The following is a 26607-nucleotide window of genomic DNA, read 5'->3' on the forward strand; positions in this document are numbered from 1 at the left end:
ACCTGAATGTTGTTTCCCTTCCTGTAAAAGGACAAATCTAACAACTTACACTGACAATGACTTTGAATTTGATAATTCTACTCTTCTACGACAATTATTGCTAATAAAACATTTTTAAAAATCACCATCATCTGGTATTTGCAGCTTATTGTTTGATGATGTTTCTTAATTTGTTTTCATTTTATATAATTACAGTTATATATATATATACATATATATATATATATATATATATATACATATATATATATATCATATATACATATATATATATATATATATATATATATATATATATATATATATATATATATATATATATGTTCTCCCTGTCAACACCCTTTGTAATGGGAAGTAAAACCAACCAGCCTTTCTCTACAAAAAAGAATGTTGTCCCACAAGTGTCAACACTCGCCACCCTTGTCAGCCAACCTTGTTTCTCGTAATTGGTTTGTTTTTCTGAAATCCTCCACCTTTATTCATTACTTCCTTAAAGCTGACAGGAATCAAAACATCATCAGCACTCTGTAATTATGAAGACAGTGTATTTATGCTGATTTTGGTGTGCTCTTTCTTTTTTTGGTGTGGGTCACACTTAAAATAAGTAATAATTGGATTAAGGCATATGGAGTATTGTGTATTTTTTAATCAGATTATAAAGTCCTTTTGGAATTTCCACAGCAGTGTTGGTAATGTGGATGTGAGTCATAATCAGACTATGGTCTGTGACACTGACATGTAAACATAAATATGAATGGAATATTCCATCAGCGGCTCATGTAAATATTATCATCAGAGTGATGTCTTATTCAGATTAAGGTCAATAGATGGATTATTGGTGCATGACAGTCAGTGTCATTTTCCTTTTCTTGCAGATCCCCTGTCACATCTGCTCTGTGTGGTTGGGATTGGTAGGTTATTGGTTTGCATGAGCAGTCAATAAAACCAAATTGTTAATTGTATTCTTTCTAACACAAAAAATGGCTGTGTGAAATGACAGATTTTAAAGTCCCTAATAATAATTTATTGAATTTCTTGTATGTTATGAAGCATCCAGGTCCCTCATGTTATCTAGGACAGGTTGACTCAGGTTAACAGGGTTCCCAGCATTAAAACCAAGCAGCAGCTCTTACTTTCTGTGCTGTGCATCAGTAAATCAAGTCTTCTGAATAAGTCAGATCTGCCAAGAATGTTGGTTCTTTTATCCTATTTTCATCATATGTATAATTCACTACCTTTGTAACAGCTTTAATCTTTTTAAAATGACAGTGGCTATTTACACAGTAAAAATCAAACACTAATTTTAACACTGATTCAGTGGTCCTAATCTACACCGTGTAAAAAGTAAAAGTGTTGATCAGAATTTAGTCTTATTAATTTACTCGTCATCAGTGTCAAACCTATTTAACACTAAGTGAAATTACAGTGTTGATTTTAGATTGACTCCTGCTAGTGTTGAACATAATTTACTCATGTATTTATACTCTATAAGTGTTATTCTTACCCAACACCTTCATTTTTACTCCTTTTTAACAAAGTGTAATGTCATATATTTATATGTGTATGTCCATGTCCCCTGTGTCTGAATGGCGCTGTTTGAAAATAAAATAAAAATGTTTCTTTTTAAAATGCTGCACATTTCCATGTATTGTGAAGATCAAGGTCAGATAACAATTTATAAACTTTATAGTGGAACCACTAGATGGCAGTGTTTTATAGATTAAATCTTAATGAATATGAACTGTATGAAGTTTGTTTCCACATTCACAGAGCAGTTCACTGTATTTTGAGATTAGGGAGCCTTTGTGAGTGTGTGTTTTGTGTTGTGTTTATGTGACTGTATTGAACTGACTGTTTGTATCTATGTCTGGGACCCCCTGGAAGACGAGATGATACATCTCAAGGGGTTATGCTCTAATAATAAAATTTTATTTTGCATTTCCTCTTTCTCTGACAGAGCAAACACAGGGGCATTTTTATTGGTCTGGGTTTTTCACCTTAAAAACAATAAATCAAACCTTTTTATTTGAATACGGAACAAGATGTATCAGGGCCACATGGAAGAAAGAAAAAAATAAATAAAACAGCATGAATTCTGAGATTAAAGTCCGAATTCTGAGAAAAAAAGTCAGAATTCAGATATTTTTTCTTTCAATTTTTTTTTTACACATGGCCCTAATACTCTTCTGTATAAATGTAATATCTTCTTAGGTTAGGGGTCTTTTTAAAGTTAGTATCAGATAAAAGGGACACTGATATTTCTGAGAAACAACATTTTAAAAAAGGCATCATTTTGAGGTTTAAAGAAGGAATTCTTCGCGTCTTATACAACAGCCTTGTTCTGTATTTTTTGTCTAGTTTACAACTTGTGGTTGTATTAGGAAATATCATCCTGCTGCGGAGGCACACTTACAGGCATTTAACACAAGTGTTGTGATTTTCCCAATGTTCACATTTGAAAATTCACATTTATGACATCGGGGTCTATGAGTTTTTCTATTCTTTTTCTATTACAGATTTGTGTAAGACAGATGTGTAGGGCAGTTATACAGGAATGATACAGGAATGATACACCCTAATCTTGAACATGAGGTGTCATCAGTGGCCGCTCCTATACGTAAAAAACAAACATCTGGATCGTGATCTGGTAGCAGCTTCTTTCATATTTGTGCAGAGGACTCCTGACCAGCGGGCAGCATGCGGCCCCCTATCATGAGGCCTGTCACTTTGATATTTTTACAAATGTTTTTATTGTGAACTGTATGTCATTCCATATCAAAAGAAACTAACTCACTATTGCTATATCATGTTAGAAGCTCACATGGCCCACTGTCACTAAGCAGTTTAGTAGTTTATATGTCCTATGCCCTATGTCAGCTGAGATTGGAACAGCGCCCCCCCCGGAGACCCTCATGTGGAGGATGAAGTGGATGGATGGATGGACCCTACCTGACCAGACTTGAAGCTCATGTGGCCCCCAGGTCATTCAGGAGTTTGAGACCCCTGTGTTAGTAGAGGATATGAACCAAACTGGGGGGGAAAGGTTACCAATTTATGTTTCTGATACATTTTCATTAATTGATGCTGTCAATGATGTCATAATTGAGAGCTAATACATGTGACATGTGATCGATCACATTGATGCTGTGGTTTCACTTCATAATTACTCTGGGACAAAATTGAAGCACTGGTATCTGAGATATTTTGCTTCAATTTTGTTTAGCCGCGACATGACATCCATCTTAATTTACAGTCATTGATTATCTTTGTGTGCAGTCTTTGAAAGAAACACCAATGTTCCTACTGGCGAAAAAGCTGAAACAATACATAAACATATTTAATAAAAAGTGACTGATGAATCTGGAAAATTTAGAAGCCATCTGAGTCCAGTGCTTTGGTCGGTTTAATGGACTGCATCTGCTCAGACTAGAATGAGAAGCTGCACAAACAGATAAATAGATAGAGTTTGAGGCTGCATGTTGTGATTGGTCTTAGTAATTATAGTCTTTGCCAATTTAATTGCAGGGTTGTAATCGAAATGAGCTTAGAGAACAACACTTAGCAGTTTTATAATTACCCCTGAACTACAACTCTCTCTCAGCATCCCCCATTTAATTACTAACAATTTGCCTCTGGTTGAGCTATTGTTACCCTGTTTTTAACCAAGAAGTGATTAGAATATTAGTGTTTTTCAATTTAGTTTCAAATGTTGTAGATTTAAAAATAAATAAATAAATAAATCACTTTGTAAAAAAATAGGCATATGGCATATATAGAGTGCATATATGAGCAGGTAAAAAAAAGTGAACAAAACAGGGACTTTTAAAGCGTTGATCTTCATTCAGCTACAGTTGTTGTTCATCTGGTCAAGCGGTTGTTCCATATGATGAGGCTACAGTTTTCTTCTGGACTGCAGCCCAGCTGTGTGTGTCGTCACAATCTAAACTTGGATTAATTTCATGTGTAAATGTACTGTATATATATATACATATATATATATATATGTATATATATATATATATATATTTATATGCTTGTATTGTCACTGCTGTCATTCCAGCTGCCTTTGTATATTTATGAATGTGCACTAAAATGAAATGAGTAAATGAGACAAGCTTTAATTAGGAACTGAACGACTGAGTCATACCCCATTTTCTGTTTTTCGCTGATGGAAAATATATTCAGATCAACTGAGTCGCAGTAGTACTGTAGCAGCATTTCCCTGATTACTGTGCTATTTCAATACACACCATTGTGATGCATCTGTCACTGTGCTGTAGTCCACACAAATAAATGCTACAGGACATTGCCATTGCAACAGAAAAATCTTTTGTCCTCACCTCATCCCAGCAATGCGCTCCTTTTCACTCTGCTGTCAGAGGAAATGTTCTCACGTTTGGCTTTTTTGCCTGGAATCGTGCATGTGTGTGTGTGTGTGTGTGTGTGTTATCCTGCTCCACTGGCATGACAGCCACAATAAGGCTGACTAATGCAGAAATAGACTGCAGGCTAAGCTTCTTTTTTTCATGAAATGACTTGAAAAGTGAAGGGCACATTCTGTAGCTTGCTCCTGCAACGTTTATATCTCCCTCATCATCTGTTGTTATTGAGATGTGCGTCACTGATTGAATTATGCAAAACATTCACATCAGCACATTGGGGAGGAGAAATGTCACAGAACAATGGAAAAAGGCATTTAAAATATCCAGTAAATAACTGGCTAAAAATCGAATTCATATCATCAAGTGAATGTGCTTTCTCACGTACAGTTGCAGACGTTTTATTTCCAGTTGGTACACTAATATAATGTTTTTTGTATTGTATATTTGCATTGATCTGCAAGTTTATTTTATTTTATTTATATTCTACATACTGTACAATCAACATCTGTAAAAGACTACAGATTAAATATAATCTGTGCTGGTATATGAGGGTGCGTTATCCAATGTTTTATAATTGTCATTTATTTATACACTTAAGTCCTTTATAATTTGTGACCACTTTAGGCTGACATTTAACTGAAATATATTTTCTTAATCTATTGATTCATACATATTAATTCGATTTTACCTGGGTATATTCTTCAACTAACCAATGCTGGCATAGCTGTGGAGAAGGATCCTGAGAGATGGGACCTCCCAGACTGAGAGGATGGACGCTGATCGCGGTAAATCCTCCGACTCAGTTCAGTGGTTTTCCTCCTGGTTCTCCCAATGTCTCTTCTCTTCTCTTTCTTCTGGGGGATGTGGAGGAACAAAATTGAGGCTGTAGCCGCTCCACTACGCCCAACAACCATCACATGCCAGCTTTTGGGGTGCAGCTCTAGAGCTTCCTGTACATCATCACCAGAGCAGTGGGGCGTATGAACATTTAACCTGCTGATTCTCCATGATGTCGAAATGGCAAGGCATTTGCTTTTTTACCTGCTTAAAAGTCTGACCAATAACTGAAAGGCATTTGAGGACAGCCTTTGTAAAAGTGCACCGAAGCAGAAAGTTCTAACTTGTTGTATCTTATCCATGGATGTGATGTTCACTTATGGCTCCTTGAGTCATGTCTTGTTGGCTCAAAGCACCTCAGTACAGCCATTGAACCTCTACTTGAAATCTTAAGTCTGAAATCGTTACATTTATGAATATACTGTTACTGTTTTCTTCACTCATTTGAGCCTCCAGTCTTATGCTCCCTCGATATGGAACTTGTCCACAAGGAAGACACTGTTGCTGTACCCTTTTGGTGTGATTCTGTGTGTATGAACACACTGTGACATCAGTCTTCACCAATACACCAGCTCTGGTCTCCAACACTCTCTCTCAGATATCGTCATGGGCATAGGTTGTACATCCTCTTCCCATAATCAGAGGCCTGAGTGATTATTGGAGATTTTTCCACTTTGAGGTGATTAGAAAGGTCCTTTGGCTTTGCAGCCATGGTGCTACCTGCAGCTATCAAACAGCACAATCAGGCTGGAAAAGACATCTTTGGCAAAAAAAAAGAAGTCACTATTGATCCTTGCGCCTGTGGGTGGGCATCCTCTCCTCCCATGTCACTGACAGTGAAAGGAAGTCATTTTAGGAAAAGCCATCCCATGGAAAGAAGGCCTAACATAATAAAATGGAGACCCCATCCCTCACAGTCTTTGTTGGAGACTCAAATTTGTGAGTGAGTGAGTGAGTGAGTAGGGGGCCAACGAGGAGGCAGGCAGAGGGAGGGTGGGTAGTGTTAGGGAGGGGTGGGGGTGGCCATCTGCCACTGAGTGTGCTGGGTCAAAAGGCTTTGTTGTGAAGGACTGATGAGACTAGAAAATTGCTGTCACCAACCACTGCTTTAATCAAGTGAAAATGTCCCAGCGTGTAACCTGTTTCCAATACAGACACACAGACACGTTAATAACAAAAATGACTTTAATGACACAGACACACACACACACACACATTAATGTTTCTCAATAATTATTCAAAGATTCAGTGCAATGTCCCAAGTAATAGAGTCATCTAGTAAACGGAGGAGTTCCTAAGTGTGGCCTTCACATACTGGGAAAGACTAAACACTCTTCTCTCCCACTCGCTCTGCCATTTCCTCCTTCTAGGACAAGTTTGATCATTTTGGCTGCTGTAGAAAATCTGAGGCCCTTGCCTCGAGTACATAATAAGGCTGTGAAAGTTAAAGGATTTTTATTTAAAAGCATTATAAACAAATACCAATGACCTCTCTTAAATGTTTCACACTGGACACAGAGTCTGGAATGATTAAATAAGACATTTACAAATCAACCAAGATGTCAGAAAGGTCTTGATGATGTTTATTATGTTTCTTTTATGATGTGAAAACCTTTATTGCATTTTATTTTGTAGTTTATGTGATTTCTTTTTATTAACTTACAAAATAATTTGTTGTTAAACAGTTGCATCCCATCTTCCATCATCACCACGTACCCGACTTCTATCCTATCAGTAATCTTCGTGATGAAAGCCCTGCGCGCAGGCGCGTTCCCTAATCAGAGCCGCTGCGCCAAGACGCATGGAAGCGGAAATAAGACGAGCCGGCCTTCAAATTAAAACCATCATTTACTTACAGAAAGAGTACAAGAAGAATCAGTCCATGAGCTTATTGGAAATTGTTCAAAACTGTAGTTTAGAGCTTCAGTCTTCACCAGACATTATCAGCAACGACAATCATTTGAGACAGTTTCATTTATTATTGCTGTTGTAGATTCAGCTGTAATTCCCTGCATCTAAAACTTCTCAGGGCAAGTGTGACACTATATGTTATTGGTCACTGTGCAATTTAACCAACCAACAATGAATCAACCAAATAATCACCTCATTGAAAACGACAGAAAGACTACAGATCTTACATGAATTTTGCTTTGTGTTGTGTTGTTGTTGTTGTCTCAATGTCCGTCTTAAAAACCAAACCTTGCTTCTCAATTAGTTTACCCATATAAATTATTATTTTTCTTCTCCAGGGGTTTCCACACCGGATGATCTGCAGAAATGTTTACACCGGATGCCCTCTCTGACATAACCCTCCCATTTATTTGGGCTTTGGACTGGCACAGAACACTGGATGTGGCCCCCGGTGACTGGGGTCAATTTAGAGAGTCCAATGAACAATGAACAATGGGGATTGGGTACATTGCTCAAGGCTACCACAGCCCCTGACCTGGCAGGGATTCTGTCTAATAGTTCACCTGTATAAATAAAGGTTAAATAAAAAACTAAATTCAAGTAAAACGTTCCCATAATTAGGATATCATCAAATAAAGATATGCACATAAAGGATCTTCGAAAGCAAAACATTCTTGGTAAATAAAACAACGGAATATTTGATCGTGAAATATTGCAGGCAGAATGAAACAGCTTTTATTTTGAAAGGGTCTACCGGAAGGGGTCCTTCCGCTTTGACGAAGCGCTGAGGCAGGCTGCTGTTAGGAGCAGCGGCAGCGGCAGTAGATGCTGTCCTGTCCCATCACCAGTTCACACCTAACGCGGCAGCAGCGCACCGCTCCTCAGGAACCAGCACCATGGCACCCAGGTTCAAACCCGCAATCTGAGCCGCACCGAGCACGAAACTGGCGCAGTGAGCAGCTGGGCGTGGAGACACTCAATTGCAACTGCAAACGCACGCAAGCGCGAACGCAGGGTGCTGGCGGGGGGGGGGGACGAACATTGCAGCTCCAAGCAGAACGCCGACGGAGGTGAACTCCACCACGCAACGGAACTGCGCTATTCACTCCCAGAAAAGCGTCCCACTCGGACATCCGTGAGAGGAAAAGTCAACTCACGCCATAAACATGTCATCGTCGGGCAAGGACGCCAACAGCGGGCATTACGCCAACTATGTGGGACCGTACCGTTTGGAGAAGACACTGGGCAAAGGACAGACAGGTTAGTGAACCTGCCAGCTGCGGCGGATGATGATGATGATGATGCTGTGGGGACTCTCCTCTTCACTCAGCATCATCATCCGCGTCTGCCTCGCTGACATCATGCTGGTGCGCGTCGCCACTGCGTGTTCTCAGATGGGAAGTGGAGAAATGTCATAATTGCGGAATGATTTGGGTGGATGCGTCTTCAGTGGATGCAGAGAAGGTGATGACGGTGACGGTGATGATAGTGATGGGGATGATTACAGTGCTCGTGGTGGTGCGCCTGTAATCCTTGTTGTCAGGCAGAGAGGACTCGGTACTAACGGCCCGGGCCCTTGTGAATTTCCTTGTCTCCAATTCTAGCGTCCATCTGTCACATGGTCCCGCTCTGCTGCTGAGGCTGCTCTCGCTGCAGAAGAGGCAGCAGTGATGCCCCCAAACGCGCACGCACGCACACACATACACACGCACGCGCGCACACTTTGCAGTTGCAACCTCACACTTTTCCGCGTGTCAGTGACGTATGGGCCCCAGTTAATTGGTGGTGATATTGGCCTTAGCACTACACTGTTGTCACAGGGTTGGTTATATTTATGTGCTGGATATTTATCATCAGCTGTTCAAGTTGCATTTCCAGCTACATCATTTGATTAAAAAAAAATGCTTCGTTTGAACTACAGAAGGCAGTCTTGTCATGTCTACATCTCCAAATGCCTTAGGTTTCAGCCAATCACATGGCTGCAATTCATCAGAATCAGAATACTTTATTAATCCCTGGAGGGAAATTGTTTTGGGCAGCATCACCACACTGCCTCACTGTTTGAAATGGTCCAGTTATCAAAATTCATTTAGAATCACACCAAGATTGTCAAGTCTGACAGGTCGTCAGTCCTCCTGTTGAAGGGAGAACTGTGATGTGACCACATGTTTTGTGCAAGAAAGGTGTAGTCCAATAAATAACACGCTTGATGGTGATTTTGTTTCATCATCAAGGCCTGCAGGGCCCAACATTCAGCAGAGAAGAGCAGGGCCTCGTCAGTAATGTGCACACCACACATTTACCTCCATACACTGTGGTATGAAAAACCCAGGTTACAGCTGTTCATTTGATGTTATCATTAGTAAATTCCATGTTTCTCTCTCGTATCACTCATGAGCGTATCATGAGTGACTTCACTGTGGTACTTGTAAGTCAGTAGAACATCACGTGTAGATTCAAATAATAGAAATAAACACATGTCCAGTGGCGGTTGCTGGTCTTTTACATACATTCTTATAGAAATTCTGCAAACGAACAACTAGAACAAGGAAACACGAAGATGATGTAAAACTGAAACGCTATAATAGTATTTTTATTTACAGTGTATATGTACCGATAAAAATGGGCTATATTGCCGAGCAAATAACATGCATTTCTGCAACGCTGTCAATCAAAAACTGGTTCTGCCTTTCAGACAGTTCCTCCAATCATCATGCAGAAGTCCAACGTCCGCGCCCACCCACTGCTCCATTGACTCTGAGAGAAGCTGAGCTTCCCTGGAAGTGACATTTTCGCCGCATTTGTCCAATCACCGTCAGTGTAAAAAAAAAACATTCTGTGTCGTCCCATAGAGAACAGCAGAAGCTGAGCTTCAGGTGGTTTTCATGCGGACCACTTGAAGGCTGCTACGGGAATATGAAAATCACGTAAAAGACGATCCGTCATCCGCGATGAACAGCTGATTCTTAACAAACTAGTGACACGTTCTAATCATGTTCTAGCACTCTAGCGTTGGAACTTTTAAATGTAAATACAACCCAGTACATATTGGACGACATGAGCAATCGCGACTGAGTGTGACCAGTCTGTTTGCCCATCTAATACCAAAGCAGTCCAGTAGGGCAGTCCCATGTGTGTTCAACCTACTGCCGTGTAGTTGTGTGTGTGTGTTGTGCTGCTGTTTAGCTGTGTCATACACAGGGGCGATACTGTCCATCCAATTTATATCAACAAGGGTTTGACGGTCACAGTGATTTGTCTCCACAGTCAGTGCAGGTACAGTATGTGTTTGTAGCGTGCCGTCTGTCTGCATGACTTAGGCCAGGTTCCCTCCACCATCTGTGATCACATGTGGCCAAAAATGATCAAGGTGTCTCCCTTGAGTTCCAGCAGCTACACAACGCTCAGCTTCCTCACAGGTGAATAATTCATTACCAACCATTTAGCTGGCTGGTGGAGTTGGATTGTAACAGCCTATGTTGCCTCTGTATTAAATATACAATGCTTCTATTCAACCAATGGAGAAAAAAAAGAAAAATGCTACTTGAGTGTGTATTTAGCCTGCACAAAGACACACAGACTATTGATTTCCTCTTCCACAGAATTAATTCTCCAGAAAGAATCTGGGGAGAACTAAAGACTGGACTGTACAGCCAGAAACATCATTTACTTTTTTAATGAGCTGGACTGGCCAATATTTGGCTAGTTTGCTTTCCTTCTTCCAATTTAGTGTAAAACAACAAATGGGGTAGATAATAGGTGAACATTGTTCAGTTCATTTGTTCTGGAAACGTTAGTAGAGCAGGACATTGTAATGAAATAATGCCAAAGTTGCATGTTTATACATAACATTTTAGAACACTTCTCTGTTCTATGCATATGGAATGCGGAATGAACAGAAATTTGAATTACAACTAGTAAACGAATCAATTCTTCAGAAATGATACTGTATGTCACGTGTCTACATGAATTACAGTCTATGTTAGGCTTCAGACATTGCCAGAATAATGCCGGTGTTATTAATTGTTTGTACGAATTGACTGAGATATGAGTGAGGCAGCTGTGTAGGTTGTTGTTGCAGAAGAAATCATCACATTTATAGATGAAGTTATTAAATATAAATGCAGCTCAGGCTAATCATGGGAAAATGTGTCAACATTTCATCACTCATCTCTCTCTCTTTGTCTCGTAAACCTTTTTTTGCGGCTAATTTTCTTAGGACACCGCATGGACTTCTTTATTTGGACAGCCTGAACAAAGAATTATCCCTAAACTTAACAATAACCACTTAATGACTAACCCTAAACTTAACCTAGTCACAATTCAAATCTTAGCCTTAAACATAATTATTATCAACCGCAATTAGAAGTAGGGGTCCGGTGTGAATAAATAACAGAGGTTTTTGTCTTCTTCACTTAGATGTCATGATGTATTGTCTTATGATTATCTTGCAATATATTGATTATCGCAGAATTGTTGTATTGTGATATTATTGGTATCGTGGACCATGTATTCCGTATCATATCGTATCGTATCGTATTATTGTATCGGTATTGGCTAACTAAACTAAATTGTATACATGCCAAATGTGAATGAGTCAGGTGTCATCAGATGTAAGAACAGATTGGACATGTCCATGTTGATGAAAGTTTTGAGAAAACCTGCTATCAGGTAAACAGGGTGACTGAATCCAGAAGGCATGAGAGGCAGGTTTCCAGTATCCAGATACAAAAGGTGGAGCAGATGGAAGGAACGTAGCTCAGGTGTGATGGTGTACGCACGCAAACATAACACATACAAACCATGAAGAAACAGGGAAAGACAATACCTCTCCCATTATTTCAAGAAAAGACAATCTAAACCATGGCTTTTCTTTTCTATATGGGATTTCTACGTTTTAGATATTTTAGGTTTCTGATGATATTAGAACCAACAATGAAGCCGTAGAAGACATAATGAAAACAGTAGCTCCATGGAGTTTTACTATTATCGTATGACCATGAAAAATCTCATGCATGCATTAAACACAAAATATGCATGTGAACACAGAGACTTGTTTGAACATGTAAGTCAAGTTCTCAGTTCGCGGCCCTGAGCGTGCAGTTTGAACAAAGCCTTCATGGTGCGTGTGTGGTGGTCGGAGCTGAATGGCGAGAGCCTGTGCCGATTCGAACAATTAGTCAGTCTGTTTTCATGTGTGTGTATGTGTCGGGGGTGGGGGGGCTGGGGGTGTCATTTTTTTTTGTAAGTGCTGGCTAACAGTCTGGATGGTTGTCATGGTTTCATTCCTCCTTCCCGTGACAATGGCCATTCTATTCCTTCTTGGCGATCAGTGTGAGACGTCTGCAGCCGCCAGTCTTTCCCTCTTCTTGTCCTCCGTCTGTTCTTGTGTCTGTTTTCTTATGAACCTTTTACTCTTTGTAATATTGGCTCAGATTGGTGAGTCATAGCTGAACTGTAACTCTCCACCCTGGGTTGCTCACAAAGCTGCTGCCAATGCTGTTGTAATCAGTGTTTTTCTTATGCATAACCCAATCCCAATGGAATCAATGAGCATCATCACCAATCATAACTTTTCTCAGGGACTGGGACAATTTTAATCTTGTTGATTGCTTTGTGTGTCACAGTTCCTATAATGTCATGAGGTCTGACACTGAGGCAGCTACTCCTAATCATGTGAAAAAAAGCATCTGAAATGACTTCAAAATGTGTAAATGGTGGATATGATATGAAAACTGGCAAATCACAAATTAGAGCGGAAACGATTAATCGATTCATCGGTTTGAAGCTTTTTTCATGATTAAAACAAGATTTTCAATTGTTTAAACTTCTTAGATATGAATATTTTCTTATAACAAAGAAATCATTAAAGTCAATCATTTTGGTTTGTGGACAAAACAGGACATTTGAGAACATCATCCTTTCCAGGTTTGACAAACACAGATCAGCATTTTTTAAGGTTTTCTGATATTTTATGGACCAAACGATTAATCGAGAAAATAATCGACAGATTAATCGATTATGAAGAAGAATGTCAGTGTGTCTAAATGTTGTCCTCATTACTGTAATGTAATTAACACTGACGCATGGTAGCCATTTATTCATTTGTTTGTTCATTCATGAATTCATTTATTCATTTGTTTATCTCTCTCAAACATTATCATTATTTATCGGCTGAACAAAATTTCTGCTCATATCACCTGATTTAAAAGTGAATTGACAATTCTGTATGAAAGTATAAAACATATTTATCCAAAACATAGTCTTTGTTGAATTTATTTATTTTAAATGTTGATGGAAAAAATGCAGTGGAAACAACATCGCTTACTATAAAATAGGCACAGTAATAGCAAATGCATGTACAGGTTTGTTTCATGTCTCACTCACACGGGTCAATATCCAGAAAATCCTCGAGCTTTCTGTGAGTGCAGGAAGGAGACAGTGACATATTTCATTTGTAGTTGTAATGTCCTGTAATGTGCATGTGTGTGTGTGTGTGTGTGTGGGTGGTGGGTGGGTGTGCTTGAGTGTGTGTGTGTGTGTGTGTGTGAGAGAGAGAGTGTCATATTATTGATGTGGAGCATCCTAACAACCCTCGTCCCACTATCCCAGTGGAACAGTACAGCAGTGTGCAGTGCTGTGTATGTGTGTATTCGGTGGGGGTGTAGGCAGCAGGGAGACCCAGCACAGATGGCTGCCTTTTGGTGGCTGAAATACAGCTTCATTATCAGCAGGTTGCAGGTGGTCCCATACATATATATGTATATGTGTATATATATATATATATATATATACATAAATATTTATAAAGGACCCTTCAGTGTGTTATTATTGCATGGCTTGGCTTTATGTTGCCGCATTAAACTTTAAACAATGGGGGATTCATTCAACAACCTTTGTGTTGAAATACATTAAATAACAGATATTTCCATAGTTCTTCACTCAAATTAAAATTGAAATGATGAAACAAAAATCTGTATTTTCAGCTCTAACATTTTTTTTAACAAGGGTTAAATTTCACTATCATCCATCCATCCATCCATCCATCGTTTAAATTAATTTCCCCAACTGTGCGCTTTTTTTAAAATCAATGTTCAAAAATTGACAGGATGAAATGAGCGTGCTCCAAACTGGGTTTAAAGGGGGGGGTGTGGGTTGGGTGGGGGTGTGACGGTGGTTTTGGGGGGGGTTTGGCTGCTGGCAGACAGAAGACTGTTTTGAGGGTTTCTCTCCAGGCAGGAGGGGGATAACTAAAATTATATTTAGAGTCAACCCCCCTCCCTTTTTTCTATACAGTATATCTCTTTGGCGTGTTCTCCGGCTCTCACTTACTTTCCCAGCTGAGGCTTTCCTGCTAGGTTACCATGGCAACCAGAGGAATGCTCTCTTCTATGGTGGGTTGTATGCTTGCTCTCGGCCCCCCTGCTCAGCCATGGAGTGTGTGTTGGGGGTTGCCTGGGCCATTAAACAATGACTTAGACTCCCCAACCTCTCTCTCTCTCTTTTTTTATATCTCTATTGCACACAGGTTTTCTTACCCCACCAACTCCTTCTCTGTGGTTGTCGGGCTATAAGCTTGAGCCTATCTCTGAATCCTTGCAGCTTGAACGAGTTTGGAAGCCAAACGATTTTCTTCTACCGAAGCTGGATTATCCACAACTCCTTCTCTCAGACACATCCGACCAGACACAGAAAACTCTAAACAAAGCTTTGTCAGTGATATTGATTTAATCCAAAAGAATAGTCGTATGTAACTGAATAAGCTGCAGGTTTTGTTTTTTTTATATAAAGAGGATAAAAGCAGACTTTATTAACGTGGTTCTTACAAGTGCTAATTAAATAATGATGCAGGAACAAGAAACAACATCAATTTTTAGATCGCTAATCTTTAATAGCATGGGAACAAAGTGTGGTTTTCGTGTTTTGTGAACACTGTTATCTCTCTCTCTCTCTCTCTGACACACACACACACACACACCAGTTTTCCTGGGTTGCCTTGAACTTGCAGACACCTTTTAGTCTAGGTTGCTCTCATCTTGCCTGTGTCAGTCATTAACAAGTCTGCCTGTGCACATCAAGAGGCTGCTGCTGCTGAAATATTCAGGGGACAATGTGAGTGCCAAACTGCATGTGTGTGCGTGTGTTGGATGTTGTAGAAATTGAAGTTGAATTCATCGACAATAAAAAAAAGAAATCACTGCAGAGGACTATAAAAATAAACACTATATATCACATCATTCTATTTCCCTGTCAATTTCACACAGTGGAGGCGCTGATGACTCATGATGACAGTACTCAAAAGACATCCCTCTCGTACAGTCTCATGGCAGAGATAAGAAACACACCCCGACACACACGTACTACAGCGATGAGAAAACAGAGGCACCAGGACCTCACAGAATAGGACACAGTGAAGGTCACATCTCACTGACTGAACTCGTGCACTCATGTAAGATCCCACAACATCCAACAGAATACTAAAATAGACTTGTCGGGGAGCGTTACGAGTAATGCGATGATAAAGCAGCTGATTTTTATTTTTGACTCTTAAGTTAATAGTGTTTCTATGCAATGCAATGAGTGGTTACATTTCTTAATTAACACACTAACTGAGTCCATTTAAGACCCTTCTGGACATACAGAGACACACTAAGAGAAGTAACACAAGTCCAGATCTGAGAAGACTGATGATCCTGTAGTGTGAGTTGAATCTTTATCTTTAAATAGTGGAGTAGTATAAACTGGCCAGTGATTGTGCAAAGGAAGATAAGTTGCAATAGCCAGTGAGAGTGACTTGATCTGGTAAGTCTACCAAGTTTGATCATGCTCAAGATCCTAAGTTCCCGAAATCAGCCCTCAGAAATGTTTCGTCCCAAATTGTCTAGTGGGTTAATTCTATCAAAAGCATATCAAAAAATCTGTCACGTCTGTCATCATGTCTGCCTTACACATCAGCACATCAATACAGATTTATGTATCCAGCCCCAGTGCTAATGACTTCATCCAGCCATCCACTGTCATAAATACTCAGCATTCTAATGACATAAAGCAAATATGGCATTCTAATAATGGCATTCTAATGACATAAAGCAAATACAATTGAATGAGATGAAAAATACAGAAAGTGCAATACTGTTTTTTTGTAAGGAAAATAAGAATGCACATTACACAAACAGCCTGGATGAAACATTTTAAATTCTGCTTTGAGTGTGTGAACCTAGGGGCAACCAATGCATTGACACATCAGACAGTAAGATGCTGTTTGGACCTCTGCACGTTAATTTATATGTTTGGAGCAAACCAGTCCTCTCCTCTTTCTCCATCTGTGCTTCCTGCCCCCGCTGTGTTTGGGATTTCCCTGCTGATGTTTGTAGATAGTGATTTCTATGGGCCCTGTAGTACGCAAAGACCCGTGTCCTAAATGTATCCCATGTCAGTTATGTTCATTACGTTGTGGTAGGTAGGTAATGCAGTAAGGTCGTCTCCTGCCGTGTACACAGAACGTTAATGACTGTCACGGGAGTGCAGATGATTGCATTGTTGTTAGCGGTAAGTATGGAGCACGTTTGTGCACCAATGAACGTGATGTGTTCGTACACGTATGACGATAGCTTCACCGTCACCTGTTGAGAGTGTGAAGTAGTTCTGATGACGTTTTGGTGGATCAGCTGGGAAGAAATGAGATTTGGAAGTCCTGCTGGGCAGCGGTAGAGTCACCGGCCTGTATTGGTTCAATCGTCAGCGTTGATCATGCTGATTGCAACACCTGTTAGGACGAAGATGCTGTGGGCACACAGCCTTAACATTAAAACTGCAGTTGATGAGCGTTCCACCATCCAGCTACACAGCCAAGCAGCATCCACTGAGGAAGTAAGTTGTTCCTGTAACAGATACTCAACAGTTTGTCTCACAACTGTTCAAACTATTTATTTCTCTTCTGATTTTGACCAAAGCAGGTTTCAGTGTCTTTAGTTGAAAGTCAGCTCACATTTGAAGTTGATCTGATAATCATGATGATGTAAAATTGAGCATAACATAACATTTGTCTGAACTAGTAATGATTGTTGAAATGGGTTTGTCTAAAACATGCATCCTTTCACCTTATTATGCTGAAAGTACGAGGAAACAACTCGTTTTTTGGGTCGTCTCTGTTCTGGCAGCACCAGAGTGAGCCGCGAGTTTCACACCAGCCTAACTGAACTGAAACACTGAACACAAACACAGGAGAGGTCAACAGTTGTGTCAGCAGAATCCATACTGACAGCAGACACAAGCTGCTGGTCACACTCACTGTATGTGTTTGTTCACCAGCATTTGCTCTGCTGCCCTTCATCTAGTGCCTCTTCCTGTGAAGTCACATGACTTGATGAGCATGTCTTCACATGCTTCCATATTCAACAGGGGCCAATTTAATGCCTCAATCAATAGTTGGTAATCTGAAGGCAATTGGTTGTGGCTTCAAATAAGTCCCTTATGGTCCCACAGCATTTTTCCCTCAGCCAAAAAACTTAATGAAATTGAGCATTAATCCCCATCTCTCTCTCTCTCTCTCTCTAAAACTCTCTTTCATCCCTCTCCAAAAGTAATCTAGACTTTTCCCCTGAGTCAGCATTTCCTGCATTTTGCAGTGAAGCAGGGGAAATAAACCATGTGAAGAGCTGCTTTACTCCCCCCTCTCTGATCCGGTCCTGTGCCCACACTCGACCCTCACTTCATTTTGTAGCAGTAAGGAGTTTCCGATATCTCATATTAGATAAATAAAGTTCTCTTCCCTCCATCCCCTGAAATCCCTGACTGCAGCATGGTGGGATGGCCGAGTTCTATTGGCACAGAGAGATTTCACTGTCATTTTACAGCAAAGAGGATGTGGTCATGGATGGAAAGTCCAGTTAGGTATAAAATCTTAATGAAGTTTTTGCACTTCGCTCATTAGCATTACAGAAAACCACCAGGGACAGGCTGCACCACTGTGCCCCCTTTCTGTTTGATTTTCTGTTCTGTCACATGCCAGGCCATGCAGATGCTATGGGTACTGACAGAACCACTTCCTGCCTCAGAAGGACCATCCAGTCCACACAGATGTCCTGGTGGTGGTGGTGGCGGCGCCTGCAGATATGCTGCATCCCCTGAAGCCCACAGCCTCAATAAAACATCCAATCATGTGGCATAATCAGATTAGGGGGCGGGGGTGTTTGGGGATAAGAAATGCTATAATACTCAATTTACTGGTAGTGCTAGCAGGTACAACTGCTCCCAGCCATGTGCTGTGTGGATGTGTGTGTGTGTCTACTTGCATTTGGACCTTTTCTGGCAAAAATACTGACCTTAGGACCAGTAGTCCTCATGGATACCAAAACCTAGTCCCAATGAGTCAGAACCTCATTTCTGAGGAACTGGTCGGTTTAGGGGGCCACACGGTTGGTATAGTGTTTAGCACTCTTGCCTTTGCAGCAAAAAGAGACCCTGGTTCGCAACCTGGTCAAGGGCCTTTCTGCATGGAGTTTGCATAATTCTCACTGTGTGAATTCTGTGATTTCCTGCCAGTCTGAAAAACATGCATTTTGGGATTAGGCAAATGGTACACCCTAAATTGGCCTTAGTTGTGAGTGTGAGAGTGGATGGTTGTTTGTTTCTATGTGGCCCTGTGATGGACTGGCAACCTGTCCAGGGTGTATCCTGCCTTTCTCCCTATGTCAGTTGGGATTGGCACCAGCGCCCCCTGTGACCCTCATGTGGAGCATATAGCGGTCGAAGATGAGCCAGTCAGTGAGTAGTTGGGCTAAGATTTGAATTGTGGTTAGGTTAAGGTTAGTGTTACATTAACTGGTGATGGTTAACACTTTATTGACTTCCATCCAAATGAATGAAAGTCAATAAAGTGTTCTTAGATAAATAACTGTCGTGAGTGTGTGCCACTGTGCACATTATGTTGCAGTGTTTTCAGGGAGCACTCTGCAGTGTGGAGTACTGTTGGGCTGCAGTGCTGCATTACAGCAAAGACTGGCTCCAGCCTCTCTGCAGTACACACACACCACACACACACACACACACACACACACACACGTACATACCAATGTCTTTTTGATTTTGCTATATGGGTCCCTGCAATACATTGTGTGTGTGTGTGAGAGAGAAGGAGGTGATTACTTACAATGGCACACCTAGAGGAAATGCATTAGTAGTAGTAGTAGTAGTATCAGTTGGCAGCGGCAACTGTTAAGAAAGGTGAGTGATGGCAAAGACAGGCGAGGTGTCTGCATGACATACAACATGCTGTAGATATTTCTTTCATTTAGAAAAAGCTATAACAAGAAAAACAAATCTCCAGTGGGTTATAGATTTGTGTATTTAACGTTCTAGGATATAATAAAAAAAGTTTTTTTACTTCTGCATTTATTTTTCAAATAAACAAATGGCTCTAATCAAGTATGTGTCTGAAGCACCAAAACAGCCAGAATAGACCCATATTACTATAAGGCTGAACTGAATATTGATGCAGAAGGTATAATAATTTTGTGTCATCAGCAAAATTCTTACAACTGCATCATCAGCACTATGGCAGCTTTAAGCTCAATTGTTTCTGCATGAAAACATTTAGAACCTTTTAATATGTGGACTCAGGAAGATAAAAGTGGTATTGTGACAATGTTTCCATGTAAACAAACTGCTGTGCAATAATATCCGAAATTAGGATACATCATGTTCGATCTTTGTCTTTTCTATCCTGTAGAGCTCTCTCTGCTTTTGGCAGACAATAGAACTGTTGATGGCGGGTCTAACAGGGGTTGGGCCCCCAAAGCTGTCATCCTCGTTGGACTGTCCTTAATCTGCTGCTAATCCAACAATCCAGTGTGATGCTTGTTGGTTTAAACCTAACAAAACAGAGAATGAGCTATTTGCTATTTGATTTCTGTTTGTTTGTTATTCAGAGAAACTTTATTGTTTTCTTACTTGTGATGGTGGAATCAAAATCTGTCTCGTTATTTTTATTACCTTTAGGTAAGAAAGAGCCCAAGTGAGATGACTGTTGTAAGATTATTGACTGTAATGGAGGAGGAGGAGGGGGCAGACAGCAGGTCATGACCCTCATTACACCACCTGCCAGATGTCCCAACAGCGTGCGTGTGCTTGTGTGCGTATATTATTACGGTTGAATGCAGACATTCACACAAGGTGTTGATACATTGGAGCACACATGGGTACCAGGGGAGTTTTAATTTTTTCATACAGGTCAGTAAACACACCCTGACACCCATCATCAATTTCTCAACTACAGGCTGTCATTTCAGTTTGCTGGTTTTCCTCATCAAGGCAATCGACTGACAATTAATTAACGTTAGTGAAGAGCGATGAGCCAGTAAGGTCATTTATTAAAGGCAAGTTTCAGTGTTTCCTTTTCCTGCTCCTGCATCTGAAATGTGAGGACCTGACACTTATTTTTCTGTTTTACATGACTATAATAATCATCACTTAAGCACTGGGTATCAGACAAAACAACAACAACAAAATAAATGTGAAGGCATCACCTTGGGCTATTTTTACAATTGTTAAAACAACTTATCATATAGACCACCTACCTATTCTGAGAAGTGTTTTTGTTATTGCCCTCCAGCGTAATTTATATAGCTTGTAATAAAATGTGGCCTGTACTCAATCTCACCAGATATCTAATAGCTACCACTCTGGTATACTTTCTATAAACATCTGGCCTTAAGCACTAAACACATGCAGGCATCAGCCACCTTCAGCCCCTGTCCTCTGTCATTACTGCTGTCTGCAGGCAAAGAAACACAGACAATGGGGTTGGTTTGGATACGGACCAAGTCAAGTTCCCTTGTTTGACCCTGCTGATACAGGCTTTTCCTTCAGCTCTCCCCTCCACTTTTCCTCAGTCAGTATATTTCCATGCACAGTTAAATCGAGTAAGCTCAACCACGCTGTTTAATTGGACTGCTGCCCTTGTTCCAGTATACAAACACTAGCGGGGAATCAATTTATTGAATGGCATGTCCACCTCTGCTATACTAGCTCTTTGAGCTTGCTGGCATTAGGCAGTTTCTAGCTTAGCTGGCAGCTAGTTGTTAGCATGCTGAGTGCCAAGTCTTCCTACGATTCATGAACTTTAAAATATTAGATCCTTTTTACTTTCCCGAGCTTAACTCTGCCTCCTCAATAGTCCACAAAATGTACTACTCTCATCTTTTATCGGGTTTGGTGCCTATACATATTTGTACAGGTAGACACATTTTGTGAACATCAGGAATCAAGATTAGAACTTTAAAGAGCATTTAGGTATTGTGTTTTCTGGTGGAAAGTGCAAAATACCCAAAATGCAAAATGCAGCCCTTACAGAATTTACTTTAGACATCAAATGTGTAAAAACAAAAATACTGGTCATTGGTTGAGATTGATAGGTCAATATCAATGCATGCTCCTATATTATTCCTCTGCTGCTACATTGGATGTAAAAGTGAATTGCATAAACGTGATTTACCTGATCACAAGATCAATGGAATAAAATTGCGTCCCTATGATATAAAATATGTTGACACTGAATTGCTGATATGGAACCTGAATTTCAGTACCACTATCAAATCAATTACTACTCTTATATTTCTGGCAACATAATAATTCAGGATCTGTCTGAACTAAATCTGACCAGATGTTTGGTATCAATTTTCAGTGTTTGACAGGTTGTTAATTTCTCTGACGCACTCATCATCATTCTGTGATGCAGGGATTTTCAGTGAGACTGACGACACATCAATTGTAGGTTGGCAGAGCACCAGGATGTTAATGGTATTTAGTTTGAGTTGTGATGGTGTTGAAGAGATGGAGGGAGTCTGTACGTGTGTGTGTGTGTGGGGCAGGATGGGGGGGGGCAACAAACGCAGGTCAGGTCCTCTGGACTCTCTGAGGAGAGGAGGAGAGCTTGAACTAAAAATACAACCAGCATTTCAGCTCTGGAGGCCTGCCAGCAGGACAGACACACACACACACACTCACACACATTCACAGCAAGCAGACAAAGACGATGCCTCAAGCAAAATTGGAACTAGAGAGGCAGGTGGGCGGGGCTGAGAGGAGGATGGAGTGAAAGAGAGAGTGAGAGGGGGAGGGGCGTGCATGGTGGATGATGAATAAAAGTCAAGGGGGGGAAGGGATGGAAGTGTGTTTGAGAGAGGTGGTATCAAAGTGAGAGAGCTTGCTGGAAAGACACAATAAGAGTCACAAATGAAGGAAGATATATAATCAATCAGATATGAATAAGCTGATGATTAGACACAAAAAAGAGAAGAAAATATTTGATCTTTGTGATGAGCTGTTATGATACCTTGGCTTTTGTCCAAGCCTGGAAACGAATCCAACCAATGATGTAATCATTTGTAATTGGTCCCAATTACTCATTAAGACTTGACTGACACTGAGGCACAGCCAATTACATGCCATCGCTGGCCAATCACATGAGACTCGTTCCTGCATCCTCCAGCAGCAAAAAATGCTTCATTGTTAGAAACACACATTTTAGCACATCAATCCACGCTCAATAATATTTCGGTCTGCATTTCAATTTGCTTAATCTGTCTTGGTTTTTCCAACAACAAAGCCTAACCAATTTGATATCAATAAAACTCTGTATTCTTTATTCATTGTATTGAAACAAATGTGCAAGACTGTGGAAATGAATTACACTTATGGGATTAATAAACTTGGACTGCTTTGGAAGTTTCTTATTGTCTTGAGTAAAATATTGGTGGATCGATAAAAGCCTTTAAATGAATATAAATGTACATGTTTACAGTACAGTACCAAGCCTGGGCCGGGTGGGACATGTCCAGGCTTGAGAAAGTAGGTCACCATCTAGGTACAATTTTGAAATTCATTTAAGATTGTTGGTCTTGAATGTTTATTTGTTTGGGTGCCACCCATCTGTTTTCACACTTGGCTTCTCCCTGCCAGCTGCTGTCTGTATTCAGTCCAGCCACAATTATCCACAGCCAGAAGAGGCAGCTCCTTGTGGCTCATTGGGAGGTCAGGCCTAATTGGCCAGTGTTGTATCAGGCCCACAATATGAGCCTTCGGATGCGAAAGCTGAGCTGTGATCAATGCCGTGTTTCCACCAAGTGGAGCGGTTCCATTTGGTACGGTAGCAATAGTACCAAAATAACCGGCCCCATGGTACGGTATGGTACGGCTGGAGCTAGAACCACGACAGTCAACTGCTTGGGCAACAGAAAAGCGTCACTCCCTTTCGACCAGTGTTTCTTCAACACCCACAGTTTATTGTCATACAAAGCATAGATGTCCTCCGTTATTGTCTACACACCAGTATTGATCGGACACCCCACCTACCAATTACACTACTGTTCTCTGTAAAGCCTGACCGAGGGCTTATATACCAAACCAAACTATACCATGATGGAAATTACTTAAATTGTGGCGGTTTTAGTCTCCAGGAAAGGAGACTCTTTTAAAGTCCTTGTTAGCCTTGAATATCCTCGATTCAGAGTCCTTCTTTTATTCTGATGATCTCTGGTCTCAGTTTACATTAAGCAATGGCAGTGAAAAACGTAGCAGTGACACTTTGGTCGTCTTCTTCTTTCAGCTTATCCCTGTAGGGGTCGCCACAGCTGATAATCTGCCTTCATTTTGCCCTCCCCCTTGTGTCCTCATCTGTTGTACCGCCTCCTCCTTCACAACATCCACAAACCTTCTCTGTGGTCTTCCTCTTTTCCTCCTGTCCGTCAGCCCCATCTTTAACATCCTTTGTCCAGTATAATCACTTGGCCATCTCAACCTTGACTCTCTTACTTTATTTCCAACCCGTTCAACTTGAGCTGTCCCTCGAATGACAGATGACATTCAAATGACAGATGATAGATTCGTGACGAAGCATCATGGCATCTGTCATCTGGTAAAAAAGCACACGCATTGCATAAGCCTGTTTTACTCTACTTTTGAGTATTTCTTGTTGCACTGAAGCCGCCATGAGTATTCCTCAGCCACAAAATCACTTTAGACTCTAATCTTTGTAATTACTATTCGATGGGACATTGTCTTCATGTGTAGATATTTAGAAATACACACAAAAAAACATAAATCCAAGTGATTTTAATGAAGTTATAGTTTGACATCATTTTGATGGCATTGTTTAAGTATAATTGTTTATTGTTCATATGATGTAGACACAAATTCAGTGAATTTATATCATCACTATTGTGTTTTGCCCTGGAGTGACTTGTGCTCTTGTGGACAGTCCATCACACAGACTGTGTGTGGCTCTGCGGCAAAAAAAAAAAAACTGTGGATGGACTAAAGGAGATTGAGGATGGAAGGAGGGAAGAGCACACAGTCAGGATTGCAGATTGATGTAGAGGGATGGCAGGTTACAGATGGAGGAATGTGACTCAGGACTCGCATATTTTTCAGGGTGGGTCGGGACAGACGTCCAGCTGAAAGATGCATCGATGACGCACAGACTGTATCTGAGTGATGAGAACTGCAGGTTTGTCATCAGTCTGCTTTAGTTCTCGCTGTCAGGTCTGATGAACAATTTAGTCCCGCTCAGCCTCCAACACACCGAGGATTGTAGTTCCACAAATGAGAGACTGTCATAACCTATTGATAAGTCACTCTGTTGGAAACATAACGTACAGAAGCTATTTAGGAAGTAACTAACTTGGAGTTCCTCAGCTCCATGTGGCCTGAGGTCCTTTTGAAATAGGATTACACTGGTGCTGCTGCTTGTTGGAGTTGTTTTCATTGTTCAAATCATTTGTCGGAGATCTCAGGTCTTTAGACAATTGGAGGCTTGTGGGGCATCATGACTGCTGACAACAGTTTGTTCCTGTTATGATACCCAGTACCTCAGTACTCCAGAGAGGGAGAGAAACCTCTGGATTGGACATGATCGTTGCACAAATGGATTAATTAGGTCATTTTATAGCCCCTCCTCTCAGACTATAGTGTTGTTTGTAATGAAACATGATATTTTGTTCACAAGGTGCAGTTGACACAGCAACTGTAGATTTGAGATCATTTACATATTATTGTATTCCGTATTTGCAATGCTCAGCTTATTGCTTGTGCTGACAGAAGTGAAAACAACTCTCTCTCTCTCTTCCCCCCTCTCTCTCTTCCCCCCTCTCTCTCACACACACACACACACAGACACACACACGTTCTCATTTGGCAGTGTTTGGGCTTCCTACCACCCGTCATTCATGTTCTGTCAGAGTGAGAAGATCTGGGTTTGACACACACGACTGAGTGGAGGAAAATGTGCCTCATTGTTTACAGCAACATATTTTTGAGTGCAACACAAAGATAATCCCGCGCCTTGGACAGCAGTCCTCAACTGTCACGTCAAGTGGATAATGGGAGACTTATGGGTCCTCAGGTGTATATGAAATTGATGGGTAACAGTGCAATGTTGTCTCCTTGTGTATCAGGAAGTCCTCATAGGTAAAAATAAATTCCAACAATTGATTATGAAACGTCCATCATTTTCTCTTCTGTTCTTAATGGTTTAGAATAAATTATCACCTAAATATTCTGCTTTCAGCAATTACATTTCTCTTCTGGGCCTGCCTAAAACAATGATGAAACTTAGATAAGTGCATCCACTTGAGATTTGTTCAAATTTAGTAATCTTAAATTTTTAACTACAGCTCAGAACCTGCTGGTACATGGCAGAGCCTGTATCTCTGTGGTTGTGTAATTGCATGTGTATAATAATATTTGAATTGTGGTTAGGTAAAGGTTAGGGTTAGGCATTACCTGGTTATGTTTAAGGCTTAGGGATACACTTTGTCTAGACTGTTTAAATGAATCAAAGCCAATGCTGTGTCCTCAGAAGAATAACTGTACAAACATACAAACATGTGTGTGTGTGTGTGTGTGTGTGTGTGTGTATGAGGGCACTTGGTTAGTCCCCCGTGGCTCAGTCCTCTCTGATGGCAGTGATTTAGGAGCAGCCATTAGAGGCAAAACGGCGTGATAAAAGTTTCATTAAACCATCGATCTGCCTCTTCAGTCACATGGTGGAGTGGCCAGTTTACATGTTGCCACATTGGAGACACTTGTGAGAACCTTACAGTCAAGCGGCCTGCCTTTTTTATGGAAGACAAGTCAAAGAGCAGACTGGGGTTTTGGTTTAGGGGGTAGAGCAGGTGTAATGCAAACCAGAGGGTTAGTTGTTCAATCCCCCACCTCCTCCTCCAAGTATTGAAGTGTCTGATACCAAAATTACCAACCTCTTGACTTGCAGCGTGTTAATAATGTGTGACAGAATGAGCCTGACACGTGTGGCAGTTGAATGGCGAAACTGAACTTTAAAGCACACTGAGTTGTCATTGTGACATAGAAAGAGCTATTATTAATTCAGGCCGTTTACTGCATGACACACAAAAGACATTCTGAGTGAACTAAGGTTTTACATGGTGTCATTATGCACTTTTCCTGCTGCAGTTTCTTT

General features: G+C 40.7%; 1 protein-coding gene across 12 annotated transcripts in view; it reads left to right on the forward strand.

Annotated features, from left to right (window-relative positions):
* Window positions 1–7907: 7907 nt before the first annotated feature.
* Window positions 7908–26607, forward strand: part of LOC122772045 (serine/threonine-protein kinase BRSK2-like) — an 87488-nt gene continuing 68788 nt past the window's right edge. For all 12 annotated transcript variants that reach the window (XM_044029681.1, XM_044029683.1, XM_044029686.1 and 9 more), the window contains exon 1: window positions 7908–8390. In XM_044029681.1, coding sequence (XP_043885616.1) covers window positions 8297–8390 — 94 coding nt within the window. In that variant the 5' untranslated portion in view covers window positions 7908–8296. The remainder of the gene's footprint in view (window positions 8391–26607) is intronic.

This window comes from Solea senegalensis, linkage group LG7, assembly GCF_019176455.1.
Source record: "Solea senegalensis isolate Sse05_10M linkage group LG7, IFAPA_SoseM_1, whole genome shotgun sequence".
Classification (NCBI taxonomy): Eukaryota; Metazoa; Chordata; class Actinopteri; order Pleuronectiformes; family Soleidae; genus Solea; species Solea senegalensis.